General features: G+C 33.6%; 1 protein-coding gene across 1 annotated transcript; it reads right to left on the reverse strand.

Moving 5' to 3' along the window:
- Positions 1-1,159: 1,159 nt before the first annotated feature.
- Positions 1,160-1,606, reverse strand: LOC131073695 (uncharacterized). The gene has a single exon (XM_058010196.2). It carries the CDS (start codon positions 1,604-1,606, stop codon positions 1,160-1,162), a length of 447 nt encoding a protein of 148 aa, XP_057866179.2.
- Between the last annotated feature and the right edge of the window lie 19,475 nt (positions 1,607-21,081).

A 21,081-nucleotide genomic window follows, 5' to 3' on the forward strand; every position in this document is an offset into this window, starting at 1 on the left:
ATGATTATTGAAAGAAGATAAACTTATATGAAAAAGTGTGACAATGTGTAGAAGGAATGTGACCACTTTTAAAAAGAAAAAAATAAGAATAATATACAAATTCTCAAATACTAGTAAAGAAACAATAATATTTGTTTATAATAAAATTTCATAAAGAAATAGCGAAAGAGAGAAATTGATTATCCATCTTTAAGAAAAACATAAGACATGAATTTGAAAATTTATTGAGAAGTATGAGAACCTACAAAAGTTTATGATAGTAAAAGGAAAGTTCTAGATAATATTACAATAGAGAATGAGATGTTGAAGGGTTAAACTGAACACTAAAAAATAACAACATGACAGAGGATGGCCGTTAAACTTAGCTCTGGTCTAGTGTCCTTTATAATTCGTTCGAAACGACTTCAAGTTTAACCATTTTTAAAAAAAAAAAATTCTTATTCAAAGATTTTAATATTATTAATGGTTGTTGAGGCCATGTCAGCAACTCTGAGTATTTAACACTTTTTTTTTAGAAGTATAAATTTAGTGTTTGTGATTTAAGCCATTCTCTTAAATCACAGACACTAAGCTTAAACTTCTAGACTTAAAAGTGTTAAATACTCAAGAGTTGATTGACATTTTCTAGGCTTAATGTATGTTGCTACACTAAGAATAAACTTCTAGACTTAAAATTGTTAAACATTTAAAATTGATTAATGTATGTTGCTTAGTATATGAGATTTAAGGCTGACCTGATTTAAGCCGTTCTGATGTTGAGCAAGTGCAATGAACATAAGCCATAGATGGTTGACCTGCTTTTTGAAGGAGAACAAATGACTCAATATAATTCCCTAAATATCTGTTGCTCTACGAGACGGTGTGCAAAGCAATCCATACTATGGTATGAAACTTACTTTACAATTAAGTTCGAAATTCATTCAAAACTGAAATATATTTCCGATCCAGTCAGTTTAATAAACATATAAATGATTAACAAATGCTCATAATAAAAACTTCTTGGCAAGACTTTAGTCAATTAATTATATAGTGTGTCAAAAGAATTCTAATGGAGCTCTAATTGCAAGCTCAACGTAGCTTAAAAATATGAAAAAATCCAAATAATAAGACATCTCGCTCCCTAAATTCCATATACACATTCACAGAAAGAAACCCAATATCATAAATTGTGGAGAAACATATCCACATTACTCCATGCCATAAGCAAATCGACAGTGAGTGAGGTGCCCACGCCCATTAGCACCAAACTCAAAGCAACCAAAGCAACGCTGGGCCTAGTACTCATTAAACACCACTGCAAAATCCCGGTTGCTTGAGAAATAGTGGAGTAATAATCAGAGCGAATGTTTTCCTCCCATTCCATCCATTCCTGAGGAGGGTTGTGACAGCTTTCCTGCAACTTGAGCTCGTATACTCGCCTTCTCAGAATAGATATATTTGCGTCTACCAAGCTAGGCCCTTCGCTACAGTCATAATCTCCATACCTTGCTTTGATACAGCTCTCCATATACTTTTTCCTCAGACCCAACTTTTTCTTTTGGGTTTGGAAGCTCAACAAGCCCCAAGCATTGGACTTAACTACAGATGAAGCTCTCATTACCTCCATAGCTATCAATATATTACTTGTTCTTCGCCAAACAAAACAAGAAAGGAAATTGCAGATATCAAAAGAGTTGCAAAGAGGGGAGAAGAAAAGAAAAAGTGCAATGAAGGTTGTATGCGTGATCATCTTGTATTTAAAGGGCAATGCCCCTTTGAAAATTATAATATACAACGGCCGTCTGAAGATGCTAATGTCGCTACTGCAAAATCGATGTGAAGAGAGGAAAGAAGGTGTCTCTTTCGACTTTAAATAAATTGCAGAAATGACCTCACCATTTCCGCGTCTCTTCTAAACTTCTAATTTGCAGCCTCTAATTCCATATTAAACAAATATATTGAAACTTCGTATCGTCTCACCTGCCTGTTTTTTTCCTTTTGTGCGTTTTTCCTTGACGAAGTCATCAAAGTATTTAAGATGGTCAAATTTCTACGCAATTTTGTATAATTAAAGCGGGATAAACGAATAAACAGATAAAACAAGGTAGAGTGGCGTAAATTCTGGATGATGTTGATTTTAAATAGCCGTCGGTGATGTGCATAACACAAACAATTACTTTTAGTCCACCATGTCGTAGTCAACTGAAAATGCCGACTATTTTAAACTTACATTGGATTTGGGTGAGATTCTTGGTTACCTGCCATGTTCAGTCAAATATAATGCCATGACCGCTCCTCGTAACATACGATGGAGGATATTGACATAACATAAAACAAAGTGAGTTATAATAGTATATAATTAATGAAGGATATTGACAAAATATAAAACAAAGTAAATTAATAACAAATATTTTAGACATTTGTTAATTTTATTTAAATAAGAGATAATAGTAATTAATATAATATTTAATCATAATATGACTTTTTGTTAGTCACATCATCATAATATTGATAATAAACATTCAAGACACTTGTCATTTTTATATTATATTGTAAATAAATCAATTAATACTTTCTTTGTCGATATGTAAAATGTAATGAAAAATCAACTTTATAATGTAATAGTCTTTAAGATAAATAATATTTTGATTGTTTTTCATTAAAAAATGTTTGAGTTTTATGTTTCTTCTTGGATTTATTCTTTTCTTCTTTCCTTTTGTCCTCTCTTCAACATATTACTCTTCTCTTTTCTCTTATCTTGTCCCATTTTCTTATTTTTTTCTCATTCTCATATTTGAAAATTTGAAAATTAATTATTCTATAATGAAAATTCATTATAATACTTAAACTTATTTTATAGACATTTATAATATTTTTTCTATTTTGATATCCTTATATCATAACTTTAATAATTTTAAGACTTCCAATAATTTCTCATAAATTTATCAATCTCACATGTCTCTTAACATTTATACTTATCAATTGTGGAAGGAATGCAAGGCTTTGATGTTGATCTCTCTGAAAATTTTGCTCAATTGTGGGAAAAGGGTGAGGTGAAAATTGGTGGAGTGGCCTTTAAAGTCTCTCTGGACATGAACACTATTGTTGCTAGGTCATCACTAGAATGAATAACTTTTCCTAAAAAAGCCAAAAAGGTCCTACAAAGATGAATTCAGGAGATTCTTCAAGCTTGGAGAAGGGGTTTCGAGATTGGAGAGTGGATATAACAGAGAAGACCTCCTTAGGGTCTAGAAGGATGCAACCTTTTTGCTCATGGAATACTTCACTTTGGATGAAAGTATAATGTCTCACCCTGGGTGGATTAATAGAATTTGCAATTGAGTAACATGCTAAACTATATTTTCCTATTTTGATGGTCTTTTAGAGATAGACGAAAGTTGTAGTTTTTTTATTTGTGTGTGTGTTTGAAGTTTTGAAAGAGAATAGATTAATACTTTCTTCGAATAATAAAGAAGTAAAATAAAAACTAATTTGGAAATCACATTTGAGATTAATATTTTTATCCGATTTCTATTGAAGATGTGTACACAAATCTTCTGATAAGAGTGCTATTATAGAGCAAATAAAATCCTTAAAATCACTACCAATATACCCGATAGCTTGAGTAGTTACAAAGTTGAACTTTGGAGGTCGCATACAACCAAGGTGCACACTTAGAAAATGATTCAGAGGTATCTAAAATCTGCTTCATTTCTCTCTAAATTGTTATCAAAAGGAGGGTTGCTAAAGGTGATAGTGGTGGAGTGCATAGAAGATAGTTACCCCTTGAGTTGGGTTTGTCATAAAATCCACAATCATTAGTTAGTATAGCCTAATCAAGGTCTGATTTTATAAATTTTGATACCCCTTTTAACTTCTACGCCCTTTCTAAACTTGTTTATTGTGTTGGAGATGATAGTTTGACAATAGTGAACTAATTAAAATGAAGTTTGTGATAAAGATGATCACCCAAGGTGTTGTAGAAGAGGTCATCCTGCCAAGTAGCCAATACACTTCAGCCACTATTGTGAACTCCTCAATTGGTCCAAAAGATTCTTTAAAACTTGTTGCCTAGTCTTCAGATAAATTGTTCTCATGTGCCAATATAACTCTCTTGCAAAGATGATCCAAAAAAACGTATTGCCAAGCCCTCCAAACCAAGAAAGTACGACCACGCACACAAGAAAGGAGGAGGCTCCAGATTGCATACCAAAACTGATTCACCTTTATGCTCAATGGAAACCTCTGATGAATGGAGTTCCTCTTCACACCCTTGGTTTCTCTCTCACAGCTATAGATGTGCAAAACCTAAGGAGGTTTCCATCTCCAAAGTCCTCAAAACCACAAGGTCCTGAAGGGAGGCGAGAAGTATCGAACATAATGCCTTGGCTCGCAAGTTTGCCCTTTTATGAATATCTAAGCCACACCCTAATTAGGGCTAAAACCCTAACACTCCAATCAAATTTTATGAATTAAATAATGATTAGGTTTTCCCACATAGCAATCCTCCCTTTAGGAGAACTCACCTTATGTTATATTGTTTTTTACTTAAACCAACCTTTTATCTCTCACTTCCCCTTTCACTCTCTCATGAGGAATAAGAACCTAGGAAAGACAAAAACTTTAATATTATTATTAATGTGTTTTTAGCAACTCAAGGAGAGATTATGAAATTCAATGTGGCTTAACTAGAGCAATTAGCTTAATGCTTTAGCAAATCAAGAGAGAAACCTCCTGACACATTTTTGTGTGGACCAACCTGCTTGAGTCATCTATCCAATGTGTTAGTCTATAGACTAACCTTATAAGAAAAAATAGCTAAAGAGGGGACATTACAGTTCATTGTCGCCAATATTTCTTGTCCTCAATCAATCTCAACTCAGGATGCTAGAGTATTTGATCATTCTCCCATTTGGCATCTTCTAAAGGCAAGTTTTTTCCATTTTACCAAGTATTCTCTGATGATCATCTTTTGCAAGGCGTGTTCTTTGGTATCAATGAAGGTCTTTGGTACTAAAATAAAATTTTCTTACTCTTTCAGAGGGGGAAGCTCCATAGGAGAAACAACATGGCGTCATAGTGCCTTCTTAAGTTGAGATACATGGGAAACATTATGAACTTTACTCTTTGTCGGTAGTTCCAACTCATAAGCCACTTCTCCCACTTTTCGAATGATCTTGAAAGGTCCATAGTAACATGGCTTAAGTTTCTTCGCACTGCTCTTCTTGAGAGTGGACTATCTATATGACTGCAACATCAAATGCACCATATCTCCTACCTTAAAAGAACGTTCAACTCTATGATGATAAACATACTATTTTTGTTGATTCTAGGCTTTCTTAATGTTTTGTTTCAAGGTCTTTAGTATGTCCTAACCTTCTTGAAGAAAATACTTGGCCTTAGGCACTCTGCTATCTCCAAGTAATAGATCTAGCAATTTGGGTGCCTTGTAACTATAAAGAGATATGAATGGTGTCATTTTAATAGACATATGGTAAGTGGTGTTATAACAATACTCCCCTAAAAGTAACCACTTAATCCAAGCCTTATATTGCCTAGCTATATAATTTCAAAGATTACCTTCCATCCATTTATTCATAATTTTTGTCTGACCATTTGTCTATGGGTGATAGTTGGTACTAGGAGTGAGCTCAGTGCCACTCAATTTGAACAGTTCTTGCCAAAAATTACTCATGAACTTACTATCTCTATCACTCACTATGTTTCATGGCATCCCATGCAATCAAAATACCTCTTTGAAAAAATAAATCAACAACCTGCATTACTCTATATGTGGTTGATAGTTGTGTGTGTGTGTGCATGTGTGTATGGGTGTGTGTGTGTGTGTGTGTGTGTGTGTGTGTGTGTGTGTGTGTGTGTGTGTGTGTGTGAGTGTGTGAGTGAGAGTGTGTGTGTGTGTGTGTGTGTGTGTGTGTGTGTGAGAGAGAGAGAGAGAGAGAGAGAGAGAGAGAGAGAGAGAGAGAGAGAGAGAGAGAGAGAGAGAGAGAGAGAGGAGTAATAAAGATAGAGGTAGAGAGAGATGTCTAAAAAGAGAAGGAAAGAGGAAGGGAGGGAGGGAGGGAGGGATAGGTAGAGGGATAAGTCTAGAGCTTGGGGGAGAGAGTGTGAGATAGAGAAAAAGGTAGAGAAGGTGATAGAGAGAGAGGTAGAGAAAGTGGGAGAAAGATATTAGTAGAGGTGAGATAGGTAAATGTAGAGATGGAAAGAGAGAGGGGGGAGGGAGGGAGGTATAGAGAAATAGGTCTAGAGATAAGGGGAGAGAGATAGAGGGAGATATAGAGAGGTCTATAGAGATAGAGAGATCTGTAGAGAGACTGGTAAATTGATATATTTATACAATCTCCTCAAATAAATGATAAGTGCAATCTTCCTTATAATTAATTTTTACATTAGCATTTTTTTAAAAATTATTGTATTTGAACTAAATACAATCTAGCCTAGCTTTTTCTAATTATCCATGCATTTTATTTTATTTTGATAATTAAATAAATATTAAATAACCCTACAAGTGTGTATTACTTTAATTGCAATCACATTAATTTTCCTTATGAATGAAAATACATAAATAAAATTAGTGAATACAAACTAATAAAGTTTATTTTTTAATCGTTTCTTCTTAGAAAAATAATTGTTTAAGATCTATAAGAGAGTTCATGTTAAGTAAAGAAAATTCTTATAAGATGAAGAAGGTATATTAAAGTATCCTTGATTTTGATGATTAATAGTTTGGATGTTAAATTTTAATTAGAAATAAGCATATATGAAACTGTATAAGAAAATAAATAAGATATTAGTAAAATATGCTACATATTATCTAATTGTGATTATTTTCTTTATAGTTATAGACAAATAATTTCATGTATAACGAAGAATATATTTTTGAGTACATAAATGATGATCAATAACTTAAGATTGGAATAGAGGGAAAAATGAAGACTACAACGGAGCCTATGCAAATGGTCCAAGCCATTTGGAGCCTTTTAACATCCAAAAAAAAATAGTAATTTCAATTTTTGTGTTTGTTCTTATCCTAATATACTTTATGCTAGGAAGTAAGCAAACATTACTAGAATTAAATAATAGTAAAAGAAATCTAGATGATTTCTATTGTGTCAAGTGTTTTGTAAATAAGAGGAAGATAGAAATGTAATCATTAATATTACTAAGGAAAGGAACAATAGAGTTTTCAAAATATAGAGAAGATCTAAAGAAAGTTCATAATAGTTATCAGAAGAAGATAAATATAAAATAGCTGTAGATAATAATATGATACAAATTATACATGAATCAAAATAAAGACATATTTATTGTTTTAAATGAATATTTAAGAAGGAATTAAGACACACGTTACTGAAAGTTTTGCAAGGAACCAAAAGGGAGAGCTTTGCAAAGAAAGAGTTGTATAGTAGAGAAGTATAGAAAAGCATTAATATATTTTCATGAAATAATAGAGAGTTGTCTATTTTAAAAGAATAGAATATTGTTCAAAACAAAATAATTTTTTGTATTTAATGTTTGTAAATATTTATTTGAAGATGGTGTTTAGAAGATCAATTCGTGAAAAGAAAAAATAAAAAAATATTGTTTAGATTCTATTTGTTGGGAAGATAAAGGTTGAGTTTTGATGGTTATAAGATATTTTAAATGTCAAATATGTAAGATTGTTTTCACAATTATAATTAAGTTCAATTATTGATAACATAGAAAATAGATTTAAAATAAAATAAAAATGTTGTTTGATAAATGATTAATATAAAAAATCATAAAAACATGCTTTTATGTATTTGAATTTGCAAATAATAATCAATAAATTAAGTTTGAAGTAAAGGAAAAAAGGACAACTACATAAGAACCTAGCATAGTGGCCCAAGTGCCTTTAAACCTGTTGAATTCTAGATAAATAATAAAAGAATTTGTGTGTTTCCTTATCCTAGTAGACTTTTTGCTCTTATGATAAATTGTGGAGAAACATATCCACATTACTCCACGCCATAAGAAAATCAACACTGAGTGAGGTGCCTACGCAACGGTGGGCCTAGTACTCATTAAACACCACTGCAAAATCCCGGTTGCTTGAGAAATAGTGGAGTAATAATCAGAACGCATATTTTGGACACAGAGAGTGCCTTCAATTTTGGACGATGTTAATTTTAAATAGCCGTCGGTCATGTGCATTGGGAATGTGTGAAGACAAATAATTACTTTGAGACCATCTTGTCATAGTCAATTGAAAAAACTGACTATTTTAAGCTTACATTAGATTTAGGTGAGATTCTTGGTTACCTGCCTGCCATGTGATGCCCTGTTCAATCTCTTAAGTCGCATATAATGCCATAACCAATCGCCATAGCATACGAGGGTTTATATATACTAGCTATTACACTCTAGTGTGTAATGGGTACATGGAAAAGTTGAGGAAGATTAATTAGGGAAAAAATTGGTCTATTAGTTGTATATATTTATGTAGTACATGAGTTCAATTGGTAGACCATTTAACAAATGATATATTTTGTGTAACAAAGGTCTCAATTGAGAAGTGATAACTTCAAATAGACTATGCATCCTTCTGAACATGATCTAAACAAAACTTCTAAATCTAGAAGATAATGAGACTCCACTACCAATAAGCTCATGTTATGTTTGCAATATGGAGAGAAGGATAGAGATATGGATAGAAAGAGAGAGAGATAGAGGGGGGAAGAGCTAGAGAGATAGGTGTAAAGAGATATTGGAGATATATATTGAGACCTGAAGATAGAGATGGAGATGGAGATGGAGTAGAAGGAAAGATAAAGAGAGAGGATAGATGGATAGATAGAGATGGAAGAGATAAATATATAGACATAGAGGAAGAGAGGTATAGAGGAAGAGGAAGAGGAAGATATAGAGGGAAATAGTAATAGAGATAAAGTGATAAAGAGATAACAACACAAGAAGATATATAGAGAGAGGGAGAGAGATAGAGAGACATATAGAGTGATAGAGATGGAGAAATAAATGAGAGGAGAGAGAAAGAGGGAGAGATCATTTCCACTACATTTGAGGATGCATTAGACACACTTAGAGGAGATATGGAGTTTTGGAGGAAAGGTGTCTCATGTGCAACACTAGAGGAGGCATTAGACACACTCAGAGGAGATGTGGAATTTTGGAGGAAATGTGTCTCATTGTGCAAGGAGGTTGGAAACACTTTATGTTCTCTCATGTTGTGTAGGTGGTTGTAGGTTCTATAGATAGGAGGTCCACTGATGTAATTAGTTTTGCGTTTCTTGGGTGATTGAGCAAGATTGGTAAAGGAACGTCATTAAAGTCTCTAGAAGGGTTGTGTTCAACCCTTGGAATATTCCACTTTTGTTTGGAATATTAATGTAATAAGGGGAGAATGTTGGAACATATTACATTTATAGTTAGTTTTAGATAGGTTAATAAATAAATAATTAGTTGATAAGAGTTATTTGTTGAAAATTTATTCTCGTATGTTAGTTGTGTGCTGGAAAATAAGGCTTTATAAAGCCATTTTGAAATCAATGTAAAACCATCTCGGTGAATTCAAATATGAACTTTATGTTTTGTTTTTTATTTGTGTTCACATGGACATGGTAGAAATTGTTATCACTAGGATGCACACCCTTATTGAACCTAATTCAAACATTTAGTAAAGAATTGGAATGGACTCAAGGTGTGGGACCTTGTTATTTAAAGGCAAACCTCCAATTTTACAACCTGTTCTCTATTTGAGATAACTTCTAGGAGACAAAATAACCTATCATTCTAATGTTTATATGTAAAAGGGATAAAAATAATCTTGAAATAGAAAACTAAGTGTGAAAAGGAGGTGATACACCAAATAGTTTTACTGACCAATATTTGCTCTAGTACACATAATATGATCAAAAGGCTAACTGCTTATGTATAAATCAAGTTTTGACATTTTTATATAAATGTTTCATGGAGAGGTTTTGAAGTTTATGATATTATTTAGGAGGGATCTATCTATTATAGTTGATATTAAACATGAAATTTTAATGGAAATAAAAATTGTCAAATGTAGAAAGATCACTAGTGCATAATTTACATTAATCAAGAAAAATGAGAGAATCAATCATCCATGACATGCATAGAAATAAAATATGAGTAGAGAAAAATATGTATTTTATTGATCAAGCGGTATTTTAAAACTAAGTACAAGTTTGCTACAAAATTTTATCTCAAAATGAGCTAAAAAACTTGATAGATGATAATAATAATTTACAATGAAGTTCTTCCTTGTAAGACAATAATATTTTTCCTTTACTAGGCATACATTTTTTCCTATCAAACCAACAAGACAGAAATTAGGGAACATATCCTTGGAATAAGACATATTTCTACTATGAGAGTTAGTAACTTAACTTTCTTGGGCGCTTGGGAGGTCAAATTTCTTGTTTGACTACTAGAAATACTCCAAGTTGGCATTGGATAAGATTAGATGCTTGCATTTTTAACATCTTTCTTCTTTTCATACATTTTTATATTTGCTCCACAACCTCCTCAATTCTTGCATAATGATCAAACTTATGTTATAGTAGGTGCCTAAATTACTCCAAACCACTCCTTTATCTTCTCAATTGAGCTTTACTACCTTTTTACTACCACTTGTGCACAAATAGGAAATGTTTTGAATGAGTTTGAAGGAAAAGGTATCTTTTTGGACATTGAAATTTAAGTCTTCCCTGCATCACAAACCTTAAATAAATGCTGATAAATTTCTTTATCATTTTTAACTTCTCCACCACATTGGATACTTGTAGATATAAATCTAATCATGCTTGCATGTTGGTCATGCATCACTCATTAAGTTGTCCCTAAAAGGACTATCATTTGTAGACTATTAGCATGCTTGATCATATAATCTCTTTGATAATATATCTTATAGGGTTTATAGATTAGAAATTCAATACCCTCTTCCATGAAACACTACTTTTTCTCATGATGAATAACAATACTCATTGGTCTCTGTTAGAGTATTCGAGTATTTACTTGATTAATTAAACATTCTTTGTTTAATTATTTAAGTTCCCTTTATCTCTTTTACACTTAAGCTAACTTTAGGTGCATATAATTAATTATTTTAATTAATTATTATGTGCAAACCTAGGTTTTCCCTTTTTAGGGTTTCTTGACCTATTAAAGGTTGAGTTCTTTCTTTTCATTGTAAGAATCACATTACATATTTTTGTGAATATTGAGCTCTCTCTTTTTGAGCATATTCTCTATGTTTTGTATGTTCTTCAGATTTTGCTTCATTGCTTCTCCTTGTAACAGGTTATTTGGCTTGCAGAAGATCTTCAGGCTCCTATGGTTTTGTATTTTCTCAACTCCTATATGGTATCAGAGCTCCGGATCTACAGCTGCCTGTTCTTGTTTTGAGAATTTTTGCTTTGGAAGCAGATCTGGCGTTTCAGGAATTTTTTATGTACCTAGGGTTTGAGATTTTTTCCTGAGCACTTTGGGCCTAAACGGACCTCACCATCATTCTCAGAAGGCCCGAAAACCCCTATGGTCATATAAAATTCGACCTATTTTGGTTCCTGAGCCTCTAGGAGCAATTTTTTTCTCTGATCCAGGGCATACAGCCTTGGCATGCAGATCGAGAAAAAAAATTCAAGAATAATAAAAAATTTGCCTTTTTACGGCATGCAGGCCGAAATTTTTTTTTTTTTTTTTTAAATTTCTTTCAAAAAAGTGAAAAAAAAAAGGGAGATTTGTTTCTTGTGGGTACCGCAGGGTACAGGACAGACAGGCCTGTCAGACCTGTCAGTCCGGCTTCCACCAGCGGCCCCTCCATCCTTCTCCGACCGCTGCTGCTATTTCTCCAGTTGCCGCCGGCCCAGTCTCCGGCCCTCGCCGGCCATGCAGATCCCGGTCCCCCGCGCGCCGCCCAGCTTGGCCCCGTCGCTCCTCCTGGCTCCGCTGCCGCCGCCAAGCCTGGCCCCGCTGCACCGCCAGGCACCTAGCTCCCTAGCCTTCCCGCAGCCTGACTGCCGCTTCCCTACCGGTCGCCGCCTCCCTGTGCTGCCGGCTGCCCGGCCCGCCGCCACCTGCAGCCCCCGACCTCCTCCCTGGCCCCCGCCGCCGCTTCCGGCCGCCCTTCGCTCCGCTCCCTGGGCGCCTTTTTTTTTCCAACCGGCCACCACCGGGCCGCCACTCGCCTGCCACCCAACCACCGGTGCGCCACCGGACCACCCATTGGCCACCAGACCCCCTTTTTTGGCTTTTTTAGGGGGGGGTTTGGTTTTTTGGCCCTATCTTGGGTATACGGAGTTGGATTTTGGCGAACAAATAGGCGTCGGAAAGCTGGTTCCGAGGCCGACCTCATGTTGTTGGTAATTTTTTCCAATTTTTCTATTTGATTGTGTTTTTTTGCAGTCAAAGTGAGGTCTCTTTTTTGCACTCCGGGAGACGTAGAATGAGCATCTGACCTTCATTTTTTGAAAACTTTATATTTTCGGAAAGCATGTTCTGTGTACTTTCCAGAAATATGAGATTTTTTTCTAGATTCTACTCCATGCATATTTTATTCAGTTTTTTTCTTTTCAGCACTCTGGTGGATATCGTGGTTGTTCCAGGTCCTGGGATCTCTTTTCTGAGTAGGGTGTCTCTATTTTGATTCTCATTTCTATTTCCAGTCTTCTTATCATTGTAGTTTGTAATTATGCAAACACACTGAGATAAAGTGCCATCATGCATTGTTTACTTGGAATCTTGCATATCTTGTGTCTTGTTGTACATGCGCTGTTGATCAAGTGCCATGAGGGGGTTGATGTTTGCCTATTGTTTGCCATCTTCCCTTGTCAAGTGAGTGTTCCTTCCATGACATTTGCCTCATGATGATGTGTCTTAGCATCTTTGATGTTCTTGGTTCTTCGTCATGCAATTGTTTTTGGCTGTCCTTTTCAGTGTTCCTATCCCTCTCCCACTTCTACATTATGGGGAGGTTTATCCTGTTGGTTCTAATGCTTCCATGGTTTGATTGATCAGCTCTTCAGGCTTTGGTTTCTCATGCCATCTGTATCTTCGATTTCAGTTGTTTTGCCTTGTTTGCCTCCTGATTCGAGTAGTGTCATTTGAGGGCACTCTTGCAGATTACAGTTTTCTCTACCTGGTCATGTTCTAGTTTAGTGGATGTTCTTCAGATCAGCAGTTATTCTTCGACAGAGTTTGCAGGGTCTTCATACTTCAATGATATTCTTTTCCATCTCTTTTTGGAGTACAGTTTTGTTCCCATGTGGTTTTCTCCTTTGTCTCCTTTTCATAGAGATTTCATTGTATTTGGGTACCTGATCAGACCTTGTTGCCGGGACCCATCTTTATTGCTTGTAGTAGTTGTTCTAGGTTTTAGCTTTTCCCTAAGTCTAGCTTAAGGGGGGGTGTTAGAGTATTCGGGTATTTACTTGATTAATTAAACATTCTTTGTTTAATTATTTAAGTTCCCTTTATCTCTTTTACACTTAAGCTAACTTTAGGTGCATATAATTAATTATTTTAATTAATTATTATGTGCAAACCTAGGTTTTCCCTTTTTAGGGTTTCTTGACCTATTAAAGGTTGAGTTCTTTCTTTTCATTGTAAGAATCACATTACATATTTTTGTGAATATTGAGCTCTCTCTTTTTGAGCATATTCTCTGTGTTTTGTATGTTCTTCAGATTTTGCTTCATTGCTTCTCCTTGTAACAGGTTATTCGGCTTGTAGAAGATCTTCAGGCTCCTGTGGTGTTGTATTTTCTCAACTCCTATAGTCTCTAGTCATACTCAACTCCTATAGTCTCTAGTCATATATGTTAAATAGCATAGAAACATTTGTTAGATTGTTCCTTTTGTAGAACAGTTTCATGTATTTTATTTTCATTGTTATAGTTCGTATATTATTTGTTGACACCATTTACTATCACCAAATTCCAACAATGACTTAAATGGCATTATTATGTTGTCCATAATAGTCTCTATGGCTATTACAGAGAAATGGCTATTTAGGGTATATTATTGTTCAATACATTCAAGGAATGATGATATTCTTTGTTCATTTTTATTCCTACTTGATTTTCCTATCCTTCATTTTTTATTATGTAGGTATATTTGGCCTCATCTCTTTTTCTTCTTGACACACTTATTTATTTTGAATAGTGATGATATGTTTTTTATGACTATCTTTTCTTTGAATGTGTTGCCATTTTCATGGATTCATTTTCATTTCAAGATTCTCATATACTCACTATTTTAAACTTAAAGATTAACCTCCAACGTCTAATTTGTTTACATAATCTAATTAAGGTCTTGGATTTACTTTACCACTTATCAATATTACACACATATCAACAACAAGAGTTAGTTTCTTACCTATTGACCAATATGGGTGTTCTAGTAATCATAAACTTGAATGGGGATGAAGTGATGATTTGGTGGTCTATGATAGTATCCACACAAGAACTATTAATCCCCTACTATTTCATGATGACTAGAGTTGTGTTTTTGGTGTTTGCCTTGTTAGCATGTTTTATGGGCATTTTTTTGGTCCTCATCAAGAGAGAGGGGTTTATTTGAGGGTCCTCTATTTCTCAATACTTCTAGTTCTAGGGATCATCTTAGAGCATCCCTCTTTTTTTTCATAGTGGTGTTGAGCTATGGGTGGAGATAGGAATAGACTTGAACCCCTGAATTGTGAGAAAATCAAGAAAAACAACACTATATGGAGAATTTTGGAGAGAAGCGGGGTTACGTCTTACCTTGAAAGGCTTCATGGTTGTAATCATAATATTTCTAGGGTTTTTGCTAAAGGGTGCCAAAAAGGATAGGTTACAGTTTATGGGCATAATTTTAAACTCATAGAGGAGCTCATTGCTGAAGTTACTAGGCTGAGCATGGAGGGGAAGAAGTTTTTTAAAGACATAAAGCTTGCTGATGAAGAGGTCCAGAATTTGATCAAGGGTAAAGAGGGCAAGTGGCTAGTCAAGTATAGAGGTGGTTACAAGATTAAATCCCAAACCCTTGTGGTTTGAAGTCCTAAAGGTAATTATGCAAGTCTTCACTCTCGATGGTCGCTAATTGCTTGTGTATAACTATCATTTTTCTTTCCTCAATCATTTTAGGCATAAGGATAGGGTTTTTTTTCCCTTTTTTCCTGCTATCTTCTCTAGATTGGGCATTAGGGTACATAAAAAGGATCAAGAAAACCTAACTCTGCATGATGGTTTGATCTCACGATTAATGGAGCATTTAAAAAAATTCCTTGGGGAAAGGTAAATCTATTAAAGATGGGGATTGTTCTAATCTAGAAGGTAATGATTCCCCTTTCTTTGATGGTAGTGGATGGAATACGAAGGAGTTGGATGATTTTGATGAGGGATGGCAAGAGGATAAGGGGAAGAAGGCTTGTGAAAGAAACCTTCAAGGTAGAAAGGATTCCCTTGTTTTATTTTCACAGGATAGTTTTTATGAAGGTGAAGAGGGGACATGTATTAAGAAAAGGAAAAATAATGATGGTGCTAATAGAGATTCTTCTTTGGATTCTTCCCTTAAGGTGGGCAATCAAGAGGGTTTGAGGGTTTTAGAGGAATCGCATCTTGAGATAGGCTATGATGGGAGACCCCCTTTCCATCGTGACCTAAACCATGACTTCCCCATGTTAAATACTGATAAAGAGCATCCTTCAGACCTCCTTATAGTGGCTATGAACATTGTTGTTAATAATTTTTGAATGCAAAAGTTTTTATTTCATGAGATTAATGAGATTAATGTTTCTATCTGTGGGGTCAAGAATAAACTGGATAACTTGAAGGACCCAATTCGAATTGATTGGAGAAGGAAGGGAGTAACATAGTTGTTTCTCTATCAAAAACAATTAAGGATATAGAACACATGAAGGAATATTTCAAAGGGATAATCATGAGATTTGAGTCAAACTACAAAAGGATCAATGATAATTTAATTATCCTAGTCAACTTCAGGTACAAGGTTATGAAGTCTAGTGTAGAGACTGTTAGAGTTATGACAGAGAAGTTTGAGAGGGCTAAAAATATTAATTTTTCCTTCATTTAAATTGATGCTATTGAGAAAGGAAAGTAGGCTACTTAGGAGGAGGGTAGAGGCCCTTGTACTCATACTAGGGCGAGCAGTAAGAAGATGGTGGATCAAGTTGTGCAAGATGTGAGAGATATGAAGAAGTTGCTCATGAAACTTTCTTATCTTGAAGTGGAAGTAGTAGAAGCTCTAAATAATTTGACTTAGTTGTTTTTTCTTATTTTGTTGTGTTGTGTTATGTTTTAGGTTTTGTGTGAATTAGCTACCTATTTGCTAATGGTATACTAATGGTTATCTAATGGTATCTTTATGTAAATAGGGTTTTGGGTCCCTTCAAAACCTGCTTGGTCCCTTTAATAAAAAACATGAGTTAGTTTCTTTATTTTTGTTTCAAGACCTCTATCATTTCTTTTTCCTTTTTATAGGTCTTATAGCCTTGTAACCTATAAATTGATCACTAACCTCTAAAGAATTGTCATACATGTATATGGTACAAATATCCTCCTAAGCATTGTAAAATATAATCTTGATACCTTATTATCATTGAATAATATCATGTACTTCAAATATCATCATTCAAAACCCTTAACATGAATACTTTGTAATCTTCATAGATAGTATTATGAATACACGTCCTTTAAAAATTGTGTGGAGTCTGGTTGCAAATTTTAAACTATCATTTCATGTTGATTCATTATCGTCATTGTTTAATTTCTATCAAGTGAAATTTGAACAAGTTCTTTGTACTGTTATTTAATTTTCCATACACTTAAAACATTGTCTTATATATTCCTTTATAATTTTTTGACTATGTACTATTATCAACCTTTATCACTATTGATAAGCTCCTAGAGACATAATCATTGTTTGTTCTCTTCAATATTAAACACTTTCATGCCTAATTTAAGACTACCACCATACCCTTGAAACACTTAAAACCATTATTATCATGCATACATAGGTTGTTAGGGCTTCCAATACTGAATGGGATCAAAAATAGATATTTTTTATGTTTTAAGATAAAACTAGCATTACATGGATATAATTGTCATAATATATAGAATGAATCATCATTCCCTTCTTATAAAACTATCCATGGATTCTTAATATATCTTCCAAATTGGTTAACCAAACACCATAAAATCTCTTGCATGTTTTAATGAGATTTTCGATAACATAGGTAACCAAAAGTAGTCATTTGAAATAAAATTGTTAACATTAATGTTCAAGATAACACAAAATACTATAGTCTTCACAACTAAATCGGATTTAGGTTTTTCTTGTATTATAAATGATACATATAGGCTTTCATAAACACTCAAAATATAGATGACTTGAATTTTAAACTTCAAGGAGACTTATCCTACACTAGTTTGGTCTAGGATTTCATTAAACTTGTAAATATTGAACTAAACTTTACAACTATAAACTTTGTGCAAGCTTCTGAAGAGATTCAACAATGATCAAAATTATTGAAAACACAAGAGATGTTTCAAGATATACCTAGAAAAATATATAAGCGAAATATATTAACCTTGCAACATGCGTTAAAATTATGAACACCTAGAACTCCTCCAATGCCAAGCTAATGTCAAATATTTTTCTAGATCTTAAAATGTGAATGATACCAAGATAGAAAGGTGATGCTTCCATGCCAAACATGGGAACTCCTTCAATACCAACAAATTAGATTTACCAGAGGATTTCTAATGAAATATGGATAAGAAATCAAATCTTTCAAAAGAAGACAAAGCTCAAGTTTTCCCTCCCTAGGTATGGGACTTAGTGCGATATTGAAGTTTAATTTGTATTTTTCATTCATTGGCAGTTATGACCTTTTCCCTTAAAGCTTTTAGAAACATCACCTAGGGCTCTAAAGTCTTAGAAAACAAACAATGATGACCTTGGTAAACCTTTTAATTCAAGATTGATGAAATAGCTAGACCAAGGTGTACAAAAATATCAACATCAAAAGTTTACAATTCACCAAATCAAATCCATGACCTACAAGATAGATATGCACAATGTGAAAGTGATGCTCAGATATGAAATTTCTCCATATAGATGGACTAAGTTTGCACAAAATATATATACAATTTACATCCCAATACTATCATTTTCCAGGATAAGTGAATCAAGACTTGACAAGAAATCAATATTAATGCTCTATCCTAAAACTAAAAACTAATTACATTATTCTTTTATATTTAATTTTATAAATTAAAATTTATCTCTAAATTATCTAGAATATGAATTGAAACTAGTCTAATCCATGGTCTTAAGATTGATGTATAGAAAGTAAATTGTTTAAAATATAGGATAAGTCATTCTAATGAAATAAAGTGTCTATAGTATAAAGAGGTTGTAGAAAACTATTGATAGTTTGAATGTCAAATTTTAACTAAAAATAAGTATAAAAATAATTTATCAAAAAATATGTAAGAATGCTATTATAAACTAGTTAGAGAGTGTCTAGTTGTCATTGCATCCATCATAGATAAACATAAATCATTTCATACAATAATTTCTTTCTTAAAGAATATTATAGTGTGTGAAATAAAGACTATATATTAGAATAGTAAATGATGATCAACAACTTATTTGTAGAATAGAGGGGAAAGGGATGACTATGTAGGAGCCTATCAAATTAGCCAAACCCTTTTTATATCTTTTGACTTCCAAATGAATAGTCATGTAAATTTTGTATGTTATTTATCTTACTATATTATATAGTATGAAGGAAGGTAAATTTTAATAAATTGAATAACGTTAAAATAAATCTAGAGAGTTTCTATTGTTTGTGAATTGTTTTATAAATGAGAGGAAGAAAGGAAGTGTAATCATTCATATACTAAGGAAAGAAACAATAGGATTTCTAAAATATAGAGAAGAGTTAAAAAGAGTTTTACAGTAATTGTTAACAGAAGAGAAATTTATATAAAGATGTAATAATAATGATAATAATGTCTTTTATAGTTCATGATGCCACAACCATCTATGTATGGGTCTACAGATGGGTTAGAGAGTAAGGGACTACATCGTACCTCGTACTCCTTGCGAGAGTTAATAATAATAATAATGTCTTTTGTAGTCTATGATGCCACAACCATCTATGTATGGGTCTACAGATGGGTTAGAGAGTATGGGACTACATTGTACCGCGTACTCCTTGTGAGAGGTACCTAACTGCACTACAAACGAGGCGTACATACCTTACCCCCTTGTGGGTTTTGAACTTGTGATCTATCTTTCAAGAACACAAGTTCTCCACCACTAGACCAACTCAGGCTATACGACAAATACTAAATGAAATGCTACCACTTTTAAAATGAAAATAAATAATAATATAAAAATTCAGAAATATTATTAAAAAAAGGGTAATCTTTGGAAAGAAAATAATTATTCTAATAAGAAGAGAAAGAAAGAAAAACAAATCCAAATTTATTGTCTTTAATGAGTTCTTAAGAAAAATACAATCTTTGGCTAATTTCAAGCTCTTTGCAAGTCATTAATATACACAAATCCAACAAATAAGACATCTGATACCCCAGAGTTTATAACCGCATTGACAGAAAGAAACCCAATTTCATAAATTGTGGAGAAACATATCCACATTACTCCACGCCATAAGCAAGCCAACACTGAGTGAGGCGCCCATGCCCATTAACACCAAACTCAAAGTAGCCAAAGCGATGCTGGGCCTCGTACTCATTAAACATGACTGCAAAATTCCGGTTGCTTGAGAAATAGTGGAGAAATAATCAGAAAGCATGTTTTTCTCCCATTCCATCCATTCTTTGGGTGGAATGTAAAATCTTTGTTGCAACTTGAGCTCATACATTCGTCTTCTCAGAACGGACATATTTCGGTCTACCAAGTTCGGCCCTTCATTACAGTCATAATCTCCATACCATGCTTTGATGCAGCTCTCCGTATACTTTTTCCTCAAATTCACCCTTTTCTTTTGGGTCTTCAAGCTCAACAAGCCACAAGCATTGGGCTTAACTACAAATACAGCTCTCATAACCTCCATAGCTATGGTGAATATATGACTTGTTCTTGGCCTAAGAAAAACAAGATTGAAAACTTTGCAGATATCAGCAGATTTGCAAACAAGGGAAAAGAAAGAACAAGTGGATTGAAGATTGTATACGTGATCACCCTGTATTTAAAGGGTGATGCCCATTAGAAAATTTCCTCGCCGACCACGCGGAAATTGTGAAAATGTCCTCGCCATTTCCGCGTCCCTTGGAGCTTCTTTACAGCCATTAATTCCATATTAAACAAATTTAAGCAGACTTCTCCATCATCTCGCCTTTCACGTTTTTTCCTTGGTCCACTATTTCATTTGAGTTTGTATAAGAGAAATACAAGCTAAAAAGGAAATGGAGAGTAGCATTCCATGCCTTAAAACTTGGACGAATATTTTTAGTGTGACATATGCATACCAAATAATTAAAAATGCACATTAATTTTAATCAATCATAGTAATGTACGATTCTTTCCTTTTTGAATATATAGGCTAAGCATCCACGTTATTTTCCATATTGTTTATGTATTTGAGCACATGATTCACCATCCAAAGGATCAGCATAAACTAGCTCACGAATCACATGAGTTTATTTATTCTTTTCTTTCAAAGTTTGAACAATATAATAATAATAAATAATTAAGAAATATATTTATTATATATTTCAGCTGCTTACTACAAACTGATAATTTGTTATTTTAGTGTATTTGGTAGGTTGTTTAATGTTATTGGAGATGTTTAAGTTCATCCCTTCCATGCTATATCCATCTAGTAAATTTTTTTGAAGAGTTTCATATCTAAAGAACTTGACATATTGTTGATGAATTTCAAAGCCTATATGCACTACCATAGACCTTATAAAATTTCAATACATTCATTTATAATCGTTTTCTAATATGATAGCCATGTAAAGTTTTGTTGATCGCTATTGGACATGTTTATAGATTAGAATATATTGAGATCTCATTATATTACACATTTGCACCTTTCTAC

This window comes from Cryptomeria japonica, chromosome 2 (genome assembly GCF_030272615.1).
Source record: "Cryptomeria japonica chromosome 2, Sugi_1.0, whole genome shotgun sequence".
NCBI classification, from domain to species: domain Eukaryota; kingdom Viridiplantae; phylum Streptophyta; class Pinopsida; order Cupressales; family Cupressaceae; genus Cryptomeria; species Cryptomeria japonica.

What these genes read in the sequence shown, in the direction of transcription:
- LOC131073695 (XM_058010196.2), bottom strand. Translation starts at nt 1,606, where the DNA reads ATGGAGGTAATGAGAGCTTCATCTGTAGTTAAGTCCAATGCTTGGGGC.